The 15,502-nt window shown below is 42.0% G+C and overlaps 1 protein-coding gene across 2 annotated transcripts in view; it reads right to left on the reverse strand.

Moving 5' to 3' along the window:
* The window catches only part of TBP (TATA-box binding protein), a 318,951-nt gene that overhangs the window by 106,443 nt on the left and 197,006 nt on the right, over positions 1-15,502 (reverse strand). For both annotated transcript variants that reach the window (XM_078649079.1, XM_078649080.1), the window contains one exon: positions 2,563-2,730. In XM_078649079.1, the coding sequence (XP_078505205.1) occupies positions 2,563-2,730 (168 nt within the window). The remainder of the gene's footprint in view (positions 1-2,562; positions 2,731-15,502) is intronic.

A 15,502-nucleotide genomic window follows, 5' to 3' on the forward strand; every position in this document is an offset into this window, starting at 1 on the left:
TGTTACAGTGAGAAAATATCTGATTGTCTTCACCCATCAGGTTCAATCTTTTGTGATCTTCGTCTTGCCGCATTTCTGCAGCAACTCGAACTCTCTTCTGTCCAGCGCAGTTGATGTTAGCTTTTCTTTCGGATTGGTTTCATATGACACAGTTTTCTTTGTTGAAGGAGTCCTCAAATTTTGTAGTTGGCAACATTCTGTCAGGAGATACCACAAGCTTCGCTCATGACTAAGAATTTGCATCAACGGAAAACTTGAAACAAAAATATTATGACAAATTACCAATATGATGGCTAAAACACATCATTATAGGGCCGCCATTTTGGAAAATGACGGGAGGGTTGCTCTGAGGAGTTATTTTCTATAAGACTACTTGACCACCAAAATCTATGTTTTGATACTAAAATGAAATACATAGGTCTCATGATTCCTGAAATATCACATAATCACTACAACACATTAATTTTTAAAAATGTCGTCCAGAAGAATTTGGCTCAGATTAACAATGTCTAACCAAGCTAAATTACTTCTCTAATGATACAAAAACACAAATAAAATCTCTGTACTTTTTTCTTATTACAGAGGTATATCAAGAGGCAAGGAATAATCCAGTAGCAACTACTTATGTTGAATCGGAAAGCTGACCAATTGAAAGTTAAAATCCGAGAACTCACTTAGAACCAAGGAAAAGTTCTAGCTCAGGAACAATTAAGATCTCCCACTATTTTATGTACCTTGGTAGTTAAAAGCTACATCGACCCTGGTAATGCACTGCAACTGCAGTAAACAAATCCTTTTCTTTGGCAGGTAAATTCCAGAAACAAAAAGTAAAATACCTCTAACCATTGACAATGTTTAGGAGACTGCTGCAGGATAGGCGCTCGGAAGAGTAACATACATGTTGAGTTAGTATAATAAAATAGTAGTATATTAACCTAGTAAGGTAAACTTGTTCATCCTCGGACCTTGCAGCTAAAAAAATCGTTCCCCTTACCCATCATCAAAAGACCCCTCCTACAAGCGTACTAAGACCCTTGCAAGGCTATACCATGGCTCAGGCAACCTGCCATCCAGCCCTGGTGAGTGCATCCCCAAATCCATTGACACTCTTGAATCAAAGTCACGTTGAGTTGTGTCGTTCCACATCAAACATGAGTTAAAACAGGAGAGGAAATATGCATGGGCGTTCCTAACTCTGCTTACCAATATTTTAGTAATGTCCTTCTCTTGCATGAAGAGTACCTGTAAAATGGCACCTCGAGAGAGAAAATTGTACAACATCTATACCTGCCACTGTTTGGACCCTGTCCTTACTTCACAGAATTTTTTCAGAACATTTTTTAGAAAAATCTTATACATTCGGTCCAGGAGCAGCAGGTCGTTTCATAGAGCATGGGAATGTAACGCGGGAAGATATCTTAAATATTATGAAGCCTGTAGCTAAATGTTCTGTACTGATCATTGCTGCTGTTGGAACATATTCTCCCTACATGGAAGAAAACTTCAAACACTACTATAAAACTAGGGGGATTATTCATTTCTGAAGGTATCCCAGATACACTTGGCTGACCTCTCTCCCACTTCCCGGCCTAAAGATGAAACTCCAAAATGGTGTGACATCAGTTGACAAGTGCTATCTGAGCAGGCTTCAGGAAAGCATGTCTTATGGTGCTCCAGCAGTGGGCACGTCTTCAAAGCAGCCCAAAAACCAAACCCAGGAATCTTACTGGGTGCAACAGACACTGCAGGGCTTCAATCATCTGAAGTAAACAACCATTGAGCCTACGACGCACTCCAGAGGAATTCTATTGCCCACATTGTCAAAGTATTTAATTTTCTGACTCTTATATGCCTGGGCTTAACATAACATAACATGTTTGATGTTTTGGTGATACTCTAGGTTGAAGGGATCATAAGAGAGATTAAGAAACAGCAGATCTCCTTCTATGTCATAGTTTCAAGAGGGCCAGACAGTCAAAGTAACCTTTACTGCTCCAAGAAAGAAAACATGAAAGGAGAGTGGCTTTGGCAATGTTTATGTGCTGTTGAAGTCTGTTTTTGAGTGTTCACCTTCCTCTATGCAGTACAAGAAATGCTAACAATGTAAGTATCCAAGGAGGATTCAATATTGTGCAAACGTATTTCTTGTAGAAAATACAGGTAAAAACAAAGGAGAGTTTGTTTTAAGTGCAGTATGAAATCAGAGCAACAATGTGGCTCTAAAAAGTCACTGAGGCTCCTGGAGCTTGTCAAACAATGGCATCTATCACATTGCATTGCTTAGGGGTATACAGACTGCTTCATGCTACACAACCAGCCCTGCATTTTGCTCCCTTTAAAAAAACAAACATGGAAACTATTCAATGCACTGCTGTGGATTTAGCTAGCAGAGATATCACTCAATGATAACAACCTAGGGAATACTTCAGCAATAAAAATAAAAAATATCTTTGCCATCAATAGTAACTAGATAAGTTAAATTTATAGGATGCAGTAGTATGAACTATGAATACCATTCTAAAAAGAAACTTTAACGACTGGAAAAAGGGGAAAGCTTCATACCTGCTGAACTGTTGATGTGTAAGAACCAAGCCTTCTAATCTTATTGGAAACTTCACATCACAGCTTCCTACCATATTCTGAATCTTGAAGTCCAGGAACTTTGCAGGAAACCCCAACTTTTGAACAACTCTGGCATACTTCCTTGCTGCTAGTCGGGACTGTTCTTCACTGCAAAGAGACAAAAGAAAAGAAGTTGTACAATTAACTGAAGGAAGGTCACAAACTGTCAGACACTATTTTGAAATATTAGCTGGAAGAAAATAACAAGAGAAATCAACAACGCAAATGGTTCACATGTTAGGTGAAAGGTGGATGGATGTCTAACTGATAAATTGATAACATAATGCAGTTAATTACAAATCAGGAAAAGTTCCTTATTTGAAATCGTAATTCTGGCTCTAAAACATTAAATTCATAAAGATTGAAAAGCCATGCCTGTGTGCAAGCTCATAATGCATTCTTAAAGTAGCAGATGCATGTTAAAAGGCACATTTGTTTAGTAAACAAAAATAGCAAATTAAGTTTTCAAATGCAGAATTGCAAGGTAACTGTCTTCTTAAGAATGTTCAACATCTCAATATACAATTAAATCAATAAAACAAGGCTAATATACTGCACAGTGTCGCAATCACTGTACTGCTCCTTTAAGTCAGCCACGTCCTTTTATTCCAAAAGGGTGATAATTAGGCAGCTGAAAGCAAGTTTGACGCTTGAAACTGATGTTCAGATCTTAAATTGACTCCCTTCTCACCACCCCATGTTTTTCTGGAGTAGGACGTAGAATGGTAATAAATACAGCAACGTTTGCCATGCTATTGACCAACAATTAAAATAATATTTTCCTTCTCCATCTTGAAATCTTCACTGATGTTCATGAACACTGAAAAAACAGCAAGCTCAACATAATCAAATCAAAATGGGAAGCGAGAAAGTAAAAAGGGTAGACATTGAAAAGGCAACTGCCAACAGTTTTCGCAGAGCAGCTTGTACGGCTGGGGCAACTGTGTTTGCAACTGTACTAGAATCTGCATTATTTTAGTGGAAATTAGGACTATTAATCTCTAAATACCTGTTATCCAGGCATTACTCTGCTTTAATGTGGCCAACTCAATTCAGATGAGATCATGGTTTAAACAATTGTTTCCACTTCTTTACATCTCTTCTTTACAATAAGAGACTTGTTTACTAAGGATGTGAAAGCAGATTTGCAAACAATATGACAGGATACGCTCTGGTTTGCATGATGTTGTGATATCACATTAGGGCGAAAAGAAGGGTACTAGCTGATCTTTCTATAAAACAACCTAATTTCTATGAAATACCATAAAAGGCTGTTCACAGCACTGGGTGTGAACATTAGTACAAAGATTAAAGCCAACCCCTTCCAATCAAAACTGTTAACCTCTACTTTGTATCTTCAAGAGCACAAATTCAACTTTGATGTAAGAAAAAATAATGAAATTACACAATGTGCATACAAGAAGGCTTCTTGATGAAAACCTCCTCACTTTTTAGCACTAGCATTCAATCCTGCCCAGGGTAGAATAATTGTTGCTGATGTTAATAACAATGAATCATTTTATTATGGAGGATAAGATTCAGGGGCACCTTTAGAATAGTAATCAATAGTTCATGTCAATTCTTCCACACTGGGTAAGATTTAGCAATTTCCATATCATTCTTTGAATCCATTCCTGTTTTTTTTTAATTAATGTTTACAATGTCGTTGCCTCTAAATTGCCAATATGAACACGTTGTGTGATTTGATTTTATTGCTTCTTCTGGCACAGCAAGAGAAAAAATGGTCATTTAAATCAAAGAAACAATGTAAATGCCAAAATTTGCAAAGTAAATATATTAACTTACTTCCACCTTGACATGTAACATTTAATCAATTGGCAATTCTATGTTTAGACCCATTTCATTCCAGTGAATACGAACACTTTAATAATTACAGGACTCGCTGTGCTAGGTTATTCACAAGTAATATTTTGAAATGTTTTCTCTTCCAATTGGATAACATTATCCCTGTACGAACAGTAATTGGACACATATCATTTATAACCACTTAGACCAAAAATGTCAAGCAGTTAATACCGTAATGGCTAGAACAAGTGAATAACTTAAGACTAATGTGTCAGAAAATCTTATCAGATGTGAATACACACTATTTTAACTATTTTTTATATATTGAATTTCAAATCATGGTAACGTTTCTCAGAAGATGACAAGGTATGAATTTCAATTTGATTGATCTGTTTGGGCCTTGTGATTTGATACGTTTGAAGGTGACAATTTTAACATCAGAGCAAAGCCAATCCTTACAATAGCCAAAACCCAAATGCCTAACATTTGTTTGCTACCATCTTCCGCACCACATTTCAAGCAGCTGGTAAATTCTAGTACTGTACAATACAGTGCAGAATTTCATGAAGCAGACTTTAACGTCTGCTGAAAATGTATAGCCTTCCGCAGCCCCTTCAAGCGCTCACGTACCTTAAATAGACCATATTTCCATTATTTTCAAAACAGGACACATCAATGTCAATGAAGCCTTGAGAATTAGACATCATTCTTGAGGTGCACTAAATAGGCAATCGCCAGAACAAACAATAATTTATGGTGGTGCCTAGTGCAACTACCTTTTTGGTATAGTGGTGTGCTCTGGAGGAATTCTATTAAGTGTTATTTCTGGAGGGCACTAATGTAGTGTACAAGTCAACAGGTAGACAATAGATTGGGACATATTTTACCAGAGGCAGGCTAAAGGAAGCAGAAAGACTCTAGGTATGCCAATGATGTAACTGTTTATAATAAAAATACTGTTTATTGGCATTTACAATTAAACATTCCTTGCAATCTACATAACACACATTTCAGAGAAAGCTTGCAAAACTGTACATTTCCAATGTATCAAATTAGTTATCATGTTGAACTAAGCAAACTACAGGACTGTGTATTGTAAACCATGGCCCCTCTCTCTCCCACCTTTTCCTAAAGCTACCATTCACAAAGTCCATTGTTGCATGCTGGATCATAACTAATAATGTTCGATCTTTTGAGGAAGCTAGTTTGCCAAGATATTTATCGCAGAGTTTTAAAATATTCAGTCTGAGCAGGCACATAAACCCCCCCCCCGTTCTACAATCTTGCCCACATAGTGCAGCAATGGCTACCATAAAATGTATAACTCTTTTAAAAAGGTTAGAGAGTCTTTCCACTGCCAAGGTTTCTCACAATATAGCAGGCGAGGTGAGCAGAGAAGACACCATGCCATGGCACACAACAGGTTAAACATCAGTTATCAACCATGCCCTAATAGTGCCTTTTAGGACTCTGGTCTTAGATTCAGAAACGCTACCTATTGATCATCTGGACCATGATAACTTTCACCATTGCCAACCCATCTTTCTAAAACGTTCTTAATCTGGAGCAGCCCCACCATATATGTATGTGGTAGCCTACTGTCTCTCAAACAAACACTAGAGCTTCCCAGGAATATCACATACTTTTTTGTCTGGCGTCATGAATGACAAAGGCATAATTTTTACCATGGATTCCTTTTAAGTTACACATTTGTTGTATGACCTCACATCTTTAGAAATCTACTCCTCATTATCACTGGCTTGTGAAATTCAGTTCTCACTCTACTGGCCACTAACCTTGTTGGGATGCTATTTTTCCCAGTGTCTCAGTTGGTAGGATTGAAATCTTTCACGTACCACAGGCAAAAGGGTTTACAGTTTTTAACCATTCTGTTGATCCTTTTTCAAACAAGCCTGCCAATTACCCTACAAATCCCTAATTTCAAGTCCTAAAATTCACCATTTCAAGGTGGTCCAAAGTACGGAATACCATGAAGAGAATGGAGTCAACCCTCTTAATAGTTATGTCCCATATCTATAATACTGTGCTGATTGCTTGGCTGAAATATAATCTTTGTGAGCTACCACTTCTGGATAGCTAAATCATGTCACACAATGTCCTCCCTGCCAGTGTCCTGCCAATGGCCATTCTGTGTCTGAACAAGTATTGCAATAACCATTCCCCTATTTTCATTAGTTGTGCTGCAATGTAATAGTCAAATTAACTGAAAGTCCAACTGTCTATGGTGAAGTCACCAGCCTCCTCTGCAACCTAGCAGATTTACCTTGCCAAAGAAAGTCTACCATGGATTTCTGAATTGCATGGAACATTGTGCTTTCTAATTCTGACTCAAGCACTCGAGACAATGGGCAACACTGGGGTACCAAAAGTACCCCTGGCAAAAATGCTCACACCAGTTGGCTACATTTGTTTCCTTGAGCTCTCTTGATTTTCATCCATTCATTCTCTCTCCTCGGTCTCATCCTCTGATTATTTTCTTCTTCCTTCCCTCTCTCTCAAAGTCTCCACGTGCCTGCTGCAATCAACCTCAATGAGCTAGGAAAGTGACAGAGGCACCAGGAACCACCATGGGCATTTAAATATTTGACAAATGCCCAGTGGAAGAAAAGGCAAGCCCAGCCCTGTTGAGACACAAACATGAGCTGCAATAGAACTTTTAAGACTACTATCCTGCTCATCCAGGAGATCTATAAGCGGGTTCCATCTATTTATATCACTTTTAGTCACATCTGATTAAAGACAGTTTTAGGTCTTGTGCAACTCACATACTCTGGTTGTTATGAATATTCCTCTTTATGCACTGTTTTGTAAGGAGTGGAAGCCGTCTGCGGTGCTCCTGTTTATGCCTATTGCAGGAGCACAGATTTGTCAGACTTTATTTTGTAGCCAGATTATTCATCAAAGCTCTGAAGCAGGGCCAAGAGAGGCAGATAAGATCAGGGCAGATATGTCAATTATATTAACTCATCAGCCAAGAGAGATATATTTTGCTCATAGCCACCAAAGGCTATACCAGACCGCTCTACAGCCTGTTAGTGCCATCCCAATTGGCAGACCCCCCAGGATATAGCGGCATGGATTAGCAAATTTAGCGGCACAAAAATGGAAATTTAGCGGCACAAATATGGAAATTTAGCGGCAATTGTGCGGCATTTCATTTGGCCCTGGACCTTGATAAAGCGGCCTCCAGTGACCCTATCCGTCACCCGCCCTTCCTTGCACTCTTTTTGCCTCCCAATTCTCCCTCTCTTAGTTGTGTTTTGCCGCTTTTAGCTCCTCTATCTTCCTTCCTGTTTCACTCTTTCCACTGTCCCATTCAGCTTTCTGTTTCTCATGCCCCCTCCTTTTTGTGTCTCATTCACTCATCCTCTCTCTCTCTCTCACACACATCTTTCTCTTCTTATCGAGATCTCTCTCAGCCCAGTCTCTTCTCCCCCGTCCCTCTCTCTTTCCATCTTTGGATCTCTCTAGTTCTCTCTTGTCGCCCTCTCTTCCTACCTCACCCTCTCTTCTCTCTCTAGCTCTCATACTTTCGTTTTTCCAGACACTGTCTTTCTTCCCCTTCCTCTCTCGCCCTTTCTCGCGCATTCACCCTCCCTCTTTCTCTCCCGCTCACTCCTCTACTTTTCTCCACCTTTCACTTTCATTCGCCCAGTTTCTCTCACCCCCTACTACCCTTTACTTCTTTCCCACCTCTGACTTCTTTGCTCACTCCCCCTCTCTTTCACCCCTTCTTTCTCGTCTCACCTGCCCCACACCCTCAGGTTTCATTCTTGCTCCCCCTCTTTACCTTTGCGCTCCACCTTTCACCTTTATCCTCCCATTTTCTTTCACCCCTACCTTTTCCTTCTAAACCCAGCCACTCTCCCTTTCTTTTACCCCTTTCTTCTCCCCCTACATGTGCCTCCACCCCCTCTTTCCCTCTCCCTCCTGTCTGTGGTCCTCCGTGCAGGAAGCCGATGGTAACTGCTGCTCGCATCCTCCGGAGAGAAACCCCGGGGTCTCGCAGAACTAGAGCAAGAAAAAAGAAAAGCCCGAAATAAACCAGCTCTAGAAATTAGCGCCGGAGGAGTGGGGGTTGGGGGAGTGGGGGGGGGGGGGGGGGCTTCTCCCCAAAGGCAGAAACCATCAGCACGTGAGGGGGCCTGGCTGCCCCCTGCCTCCGTGCCCTGTTTGTACGTCTGAGGTGCTGTGGGGTCTCTGCCTCTTATGCACTTTGAAACACAAATCCACCGGCTCCCAGAGGTTCATCCTTCCTCACACAGGTCAGCGAACAATCACCCTTTCTATTCTTTCCCATATCGACCCTCGGCTCCAGGGGAGAGGGCGGGGCTTCGCCCCAGTCACCGGCAGGGTCTCCAGCGGGGGGCCAGACGCGGGAGGGGCACTTCAAAGCCCTTCGCAGTGAGCTGCTAATGCCCCATTAAGCCCGGAATGTTATTCTTTCGTGCTTCTGTGTCCTTCCCGCCCGCCCCAATAAACAACGTAAGTCATACCCCCCCAGGATATAGGCGGCTTTTGTAAAAATGCCGCGATTTCTACAAAAAGTGCCGATTTCGCGGGCACTTTTGTAAAAATCGCGGCATTTTTACTAAAGTGCCGATTTCGCGGCAAATCGCGATATCCTGGAGGGTCTGAATAGGCCCTATAACTAGAATGAGAAAAGGAGGGGTGTAGGGGGAAACATTGGGCACCTTTGCCAGGTGCCTTAAATGTTGAAGCTGTTTGAACACTTCATTCAATCATTTTGATTGCTTGGTCACATGAATCAGGCCATGACCATTACTTTCTTTGGGAAGTTCTCTGCATCCAGCACCAGTAGTGCCATCTGTATAGTATTCTTGTTTGACAAGGTTAGCCTTCCACCTGACATGATCAAAAGTACAACTGTTTTTAACAAAGCCCCACTGATTAGTATGCATTATGTCTGGTACGATTTGCAATAGTCAACTATATCGGCCAGGCTCCGCCGCATTCAAATTTACTATCTTCACTGTGCATATCTTACTCCTGCGAGGCTATACAGAGCGGGGTTCCTCCCGTCCCCAAAAAGCCTGACTTTTACCATATGGTCTGGTCCTGCGCCATTCTTTCCAAATATTGGGAATCGATTGTAACTGAACTGAGTGTCATACTGGGGTGGGCGGTCCGCCCACCCCAGTATGTCACTCAGCTCTTGCTCTGGGGTTGATGGATGGGCTAAATGGCTCCAGTATTGACAAGTTGCTCCTGGGAACGGCCATGCTAGTGGCCAAAAGAGACACTGGAAGGACTCAACAGCTCCTCTATTGCAAAATGGTGCAAGGGAAGGGACTTGTGTGCTATCCAGGAAAAAAACTGTGTATGAGGTAAGAGGTTGTACGGCTAAACACGGGCGTTTATGGGGAAAATGGCTGGGCCTGTTGGACTGACCTGCCATGGGTGATGGCTGGGCGGACCGGGGGAGCGGTTTAGATCCTATTCATTGCTGGGCATGACGGGGAAATACTCCGCGAATGTACCGAAAATTCTTGTATGTACATGTGATGATCTATTCTTTTTGTTGAGTATGAAAACCATAAAAAAAATGTGTTTCCAACAGTCGCAATGCAGGCAGGACTTTCATATACATTTTACGAACTCCGTTCAAGAGCGCAATCGATCTTTACTAAGGCAATTACTGTGGGTCCTTAACTGTTTTGGGTATTTCAATCATGTCTGCCTGTGACTTTGCATCTGTGCCAGTCATTATCTGCTATTGATTAGAATAGTTTTTCCAAGTATGGGGTTACAAAGGAGGCAAATATTGTATAAAATTCACATGGTATCTAACCTGGGGCTGGTGCGTTAAATAATTTCAAGCTATGTATGTTAGCGAGAACTTAATCCTTTGAGAATGGGGTTAGCATTGTTAATTTTCCGTTCGTTAGGCATATAGTTCTCTATTAAAAAAAATAAACTAAAAAAAGTGCTGCTTCATCTCTAAACCTCTGTATCAAGATTTTCTTTTAGTTAATGTGTTCTGTTGGTTTCCTTTTCACTTCAATGTATTAGCAAGCAGTGAGTGGGCCTAGAGTTTCCAAGAAACTTTGGTGTAGTTCCAACAATGTATTCTGTGATCTCCTAACTAGTAGGCTGCATAATAGTCCCCTGATTGCTTACTCTCCTCAAGTTCACCCTACATCCACATTGCTTGAACTAGCAGCTTTCCTCACTACTGCCCTTCATACAAGTTCTCCCATGTTACATCGAACATACTATGTGCCAAGTAGCCTCTAATCGTTCTTACGATCTTTGCTATACAGCGGAGTCCTTCAGCAGGTATCTTCCAAGTCTCCATTTTTAATCTGATCTGTAGGGGCTATACTTTGAACCCTGAGGGTTCAAGTCACCAGAGCGTGATTGAATATGCTTACAGACCCTATAGTCCTGCCGGTTACCTGCCCCATTACATCACTCAACATAAAGGTCATGCCAGTGTGTGAATGGGAAAATTAGGTGTAATCTCTAACAGCTAGGTGTGTCCCCTCTAGGTGTCAATGAATCCTCAGTCCACAAGGTGTGATCCAGTAAGTGACCTGTTCCTGACTTACCTAATGCCTCCATCATACTTTGGGTAAACACTCCACAGAGGGTGGTCCAACCTCTGGGAATCAATGAAATTTACGTAGAATTGAGACCCTGAATTTCCAGGTTCCTTATTCTGCACGTAAATCGAGTACCCTACATTTCACAAAGGCGAATTATTCATGGTTACCGGTCTTGGACCAGACATTGTTATGCCCGCCGAATTCCTTAACAAGACAGCTTCTCCACATTTTGTTAGCAGCTGTGGCATGAACCTGGGCAACAGTGTTTTGATCTGAACCTCCCAGAGTCACCCTTTGTTCAAGTGTGTTTCCTGCAAAAGTACAATTTCCAATCTCTGCTGTGTCCGCCGTACGCTCATGCTCTCTTTGCAGGGTCCTAGCCCCCCTCAAGTTATACAAGATCCTTTTAATTTTTCCACCTCTGTCAAACCGTACTCCAAACCTTCAACCTAAAGCTTGTCTGGATTTATCTCTCAATATCAAAGGTACGATAATCACTCCCTCATATATTCTCAACTTCAAACATACAAAAAGTAATCAAGCATGATCTCAATTTGCTGCACATGCGAGTCAGTGACCCATCCCATAGCAATCCCTCTTACACTTCCACATTACTCCATACAGTTATTGCATAGCATTCTGGTTGACTTTGCAATGCAAAGTTGACTGTGCTTCTTTGACGTATCTGGCCACCAATGTGTGTACTAGTTTTGAAAGCTAAGTTTGGTGCAGTTAAGTTTTTACCTAGGTCTCTGATCACTCTTTTCTTCTTTGTGGCGATCTATGTAATCTCGTTGGACACTGTCTTTGTCTTTCAATCTTTACTCCTATATTGGATTTGATTCTCACCAACTGAAGGGCTTTTTGTGAACCACGTTACTCAATTTTGATCCAGAGTGCCCTTTTCCCCCTTTCAGCAAGGCAATACAAAAGTTCTCATCCTTAATTTGGACTTGTAAAGCACATTGAAATACCCAGCAAAATTGTAAGTTTTGTGAGTGATTCAACTATTGGTCTTACCATGTTACTTTTGACCACAGTGATTTGTGACTGCCTGCAGGAGGAGGACCTGCTTTCCGTGAAAGCAGAGGGCTTTTGCATCTTGTCTCCCATATATGTTTTTTGGGGTGCTGGGAAGTTAATTTCACAACTGCATCCCTTGGTGGTTTGTGAATTAACGGAGTGTGTGATTCTAGCCCATGAACCCTTTATACACTTACTTCTACTCTGAGGGCCTTTATTTGGAGAAATAGCATACTTCTATAGGCCACTCCCCTCCGCCTCCACTTTCACATTACATATCTACTCATCTCTCAAGGCTCGATTTTGCAAAACCTCACATGTCCATTGAAGTGCCTTGATCTAGTCATCAACTGGTGTTCTTGCTGGTTGTGGTCTACATTTTCTCCTACACCTCCATGATCCTCTGACTCATGTGGTCTACATCCAGTCTCAATGCCAATAAGGAGTCTGTGAGGCACTTTCTAATGTTTAGGAGTTCTACTTCTAGATACTCTTTCCATTCTCTTCTTAGGTTTTGTAGAAGGGAACCTCTTGGTTAGGCCAGCCCTTTTTGCTGCCATTACAGTGTCTCACCTAGTTTAACCCCAATCATGTCAGTGTACTGTCCTTAATCGACAGTCCACTAGAATGGGAGTTCCTTCTTGTCACTTTCCAATTTGTGACCCATCCAGATTCTGCCCAGTAGTGAGTGATTCCCTCGCCTTTTGCAGCTGTGGCCAGTGTCACAAACCTTTTTTATGGTCCAGCTTGACTGTGCAGCTGTCACCAATTATGTGAGAACCAGCAGGAGCGGAGCTTCGGCTCCTCCCACCTCCTGGGAGCTAGGAGTACATGTTTTGGTTGGGCAGAGGAGGTGTGCTTCCACAAAAAGTAGTGCTCGCCCAGCTGTGATTATTTTGTTAGCCATCTGCCTGAGTTTAAGCTATCAAGAGCACACACATGCCATTAAAGAGTAGTAGTTAACTTATAGCATTTTTCTCTGGCAGCAGCACAGACGAGAGGAGGCAGTCATTAATGTAGATTAATTTTTAGCACTGGCTGACAGTGCGTTCATAAGCCAGACCTATTGGAATTCCCAAAACGTGTTTCTCTTGTCTGTTGGGTATGTTGAAACCTACAGGAGAATTTGTTCACTCATCGTTCATAGCATGTGTGTGGCACGCCCTTCATGAAAAGTGCACTGTCTAATTTCTGAGGAAGTTAGGAGTTCACTGTTCGATATTTTCAAGCCCACATACAAAACGAGACTGCTGTACTGGTTTCTCAAAGGTGTGCAGCTCATTTTCAGGGGGTTCGTTTCAAGACTACCATGGTTTCAATGATGCTCCTTCAGACAGGCTATCTCTCTCCATGTCATAAATACTATATGGTTTGTGTAACAAGAGTGTCAGAGCCACGAGGCAAGCAAGAGCCACAAGTAGTGATTGCACCGCTGAAACCTCAGAGCGCGTCTCACTTGTGAGATTTCCCTGGGTGATGTTCCCTCACCCAACAGGGAGGCCGGCAGGCCTTAGCCCCCTGTCTTGGTCACAGGCGGAAGTCTTGCAGAACGTCTGCTCCTCGCACAACCTAACTTGCGGCTTGACAGTAGACATTTTTGGGGACCTCAAACTTCCCTTTACAGTCCATTTCCAGACACCAAATGTGATTTAGAGTCTGAGGCTTTGACATTTGTGGTGAGGGTTGGCTTTCTTTTGAAGCGCCCTCTCCTCTGCCTGCCCTTTCTCCAGAAAGCAGTCAGTCACATTAGGAGGATTCCATATTGTAAAGGCCCACAACAGAGGCTATTGGAGTGACTAGAGGTTCACACCTAGATGTCAGCCACAGAGATGTGAGTGTGTCCATCAAAAGGTTACCCCAGGGCCCAGGCACTACTCTTTAGGACTATCAGCCCCACATCCTCTCTTAATCAAAGAGCACCCTTTGAAGTGTACAGAAGGGCCTGGCTCTTTTTCCTCTAGTGTTTTCCCCACCCAGCTCACAGAAACGCAGCAATCCACAATCTATCTGGGGTATTTGTCTATCTTCTCATGCTCCACCAGTCTCCCAAAAGGGAACCCAGAATATTCCATGTAGAATACCATTCACAGGCGCACATACACCTAGAACATTCCTACACATACTGCACAGCGCTACACACTAACTGGATATAGGTCAAGGGTGAGTTAAGCACACAGCACAGAAACTTTACACGAGTGAGCCTCTAGACCTCACTTCAGTGACAAAGATAAAATAAAGCCTGTTCATTATACCGTGTGCTGCACCACCGAGCTCATGCTACTTAACTCCTGGCAAACCCAGCAGCTGTTTACCACTATGAAGGTAGGGCTTTGGGCACCCCTCCCGGTGCAACAAGATCATAATTCATGAGACAGGCCTGTCAGGGCGCATACACACACGATCCATGTTCGTCCATGACAACAAGAATCAGACCCAGAGATCCAGACATCACTGAAGCTGGGGCACTCAGGGCAGTGCATCACCATATGAGGGAATTTTCTGTCCCTACAAAGTGTAATACGAAATTCCCAAAATTACGCCAGGATTTAAAACTTTGCTTAGGTCTAGTTCTCTGGCTCCTACTTATTTTTAGCCTCACCTAAGGGTGAGAATCATTTGTTGATAACTTCTAAGCAGTAACGCACAGCACCTTCTGACGAGATGTTCAAGAGGGGCAGAAACTGAACTTGCCAGAACCAGACATCACCTGGGCAACTTACAAATATAGAGAGCCATCAGCTTCCTATTTGGGGTAGAAAAAAAACTGCTTTCAAAGTAACTCGAACTCTCAGCCTGAGAATATATGAAAAGGATACTTCTAGTGCTGGTTACTCATCGTAGGAATCTTCATAGAAATCAGAAATGCTTAAATGACTGTGGGTATTCTGCATGGACCCGGATCACTTTAACATAGATGTATTGTTCATAGAATACAGCACAGGGTGGCAATGTCCATTTGATAAGCAACACTCTGAAACAGTCTATCAGATACTAGATTTGTTTCTGGAATTGGCAAACAGCCTTACCCTAGCAGCCTTTTGAAACTGCATTGCAACATTACAGTTGCAAAGGAGGGTTAAGATGTGAAGTGTGACAGAAAAAAATACAGCCTGATGGACCCTCACTTTAAAAGGGAGTAGAAAAGTCTTTTTAGGGGTTCCAAAAAATTCCTCCAGCCACGAATAACTATTCTGACAATTTGCCTCACTACGTTTTTTTTAACCAATGGAAAAAAGGAATACAATCTAACTTTACAATGGCCACCGACATAAAACCGGGGCGCGAGTGGATTTATGAATTCAATGACGATGACTACAATGAAGTTATCTTTTATTCTACATTGAAGGATCTACATTGATAGTTCTAAACACTTTAACATCAAGCTGCAAGAGACCCATGACTGGTGGGCAAAAGGAAAATTAATAAGGTAAAATAAATAGCTAAAAATTGAATAAATATAT

This window comes from Lissotriton helveticus, chromosome 6, assembly GCF_964261635.1.
Source record: "Lissotriton helveticus chromosome 6, aLisHel1.1, whole genome shotgun sequence".
NCBI lineage: Eukaryota > Metazoa > Chordata > Amphibia > Caudata > Salamandridae > Lissotriton > Lissotriton helveticus.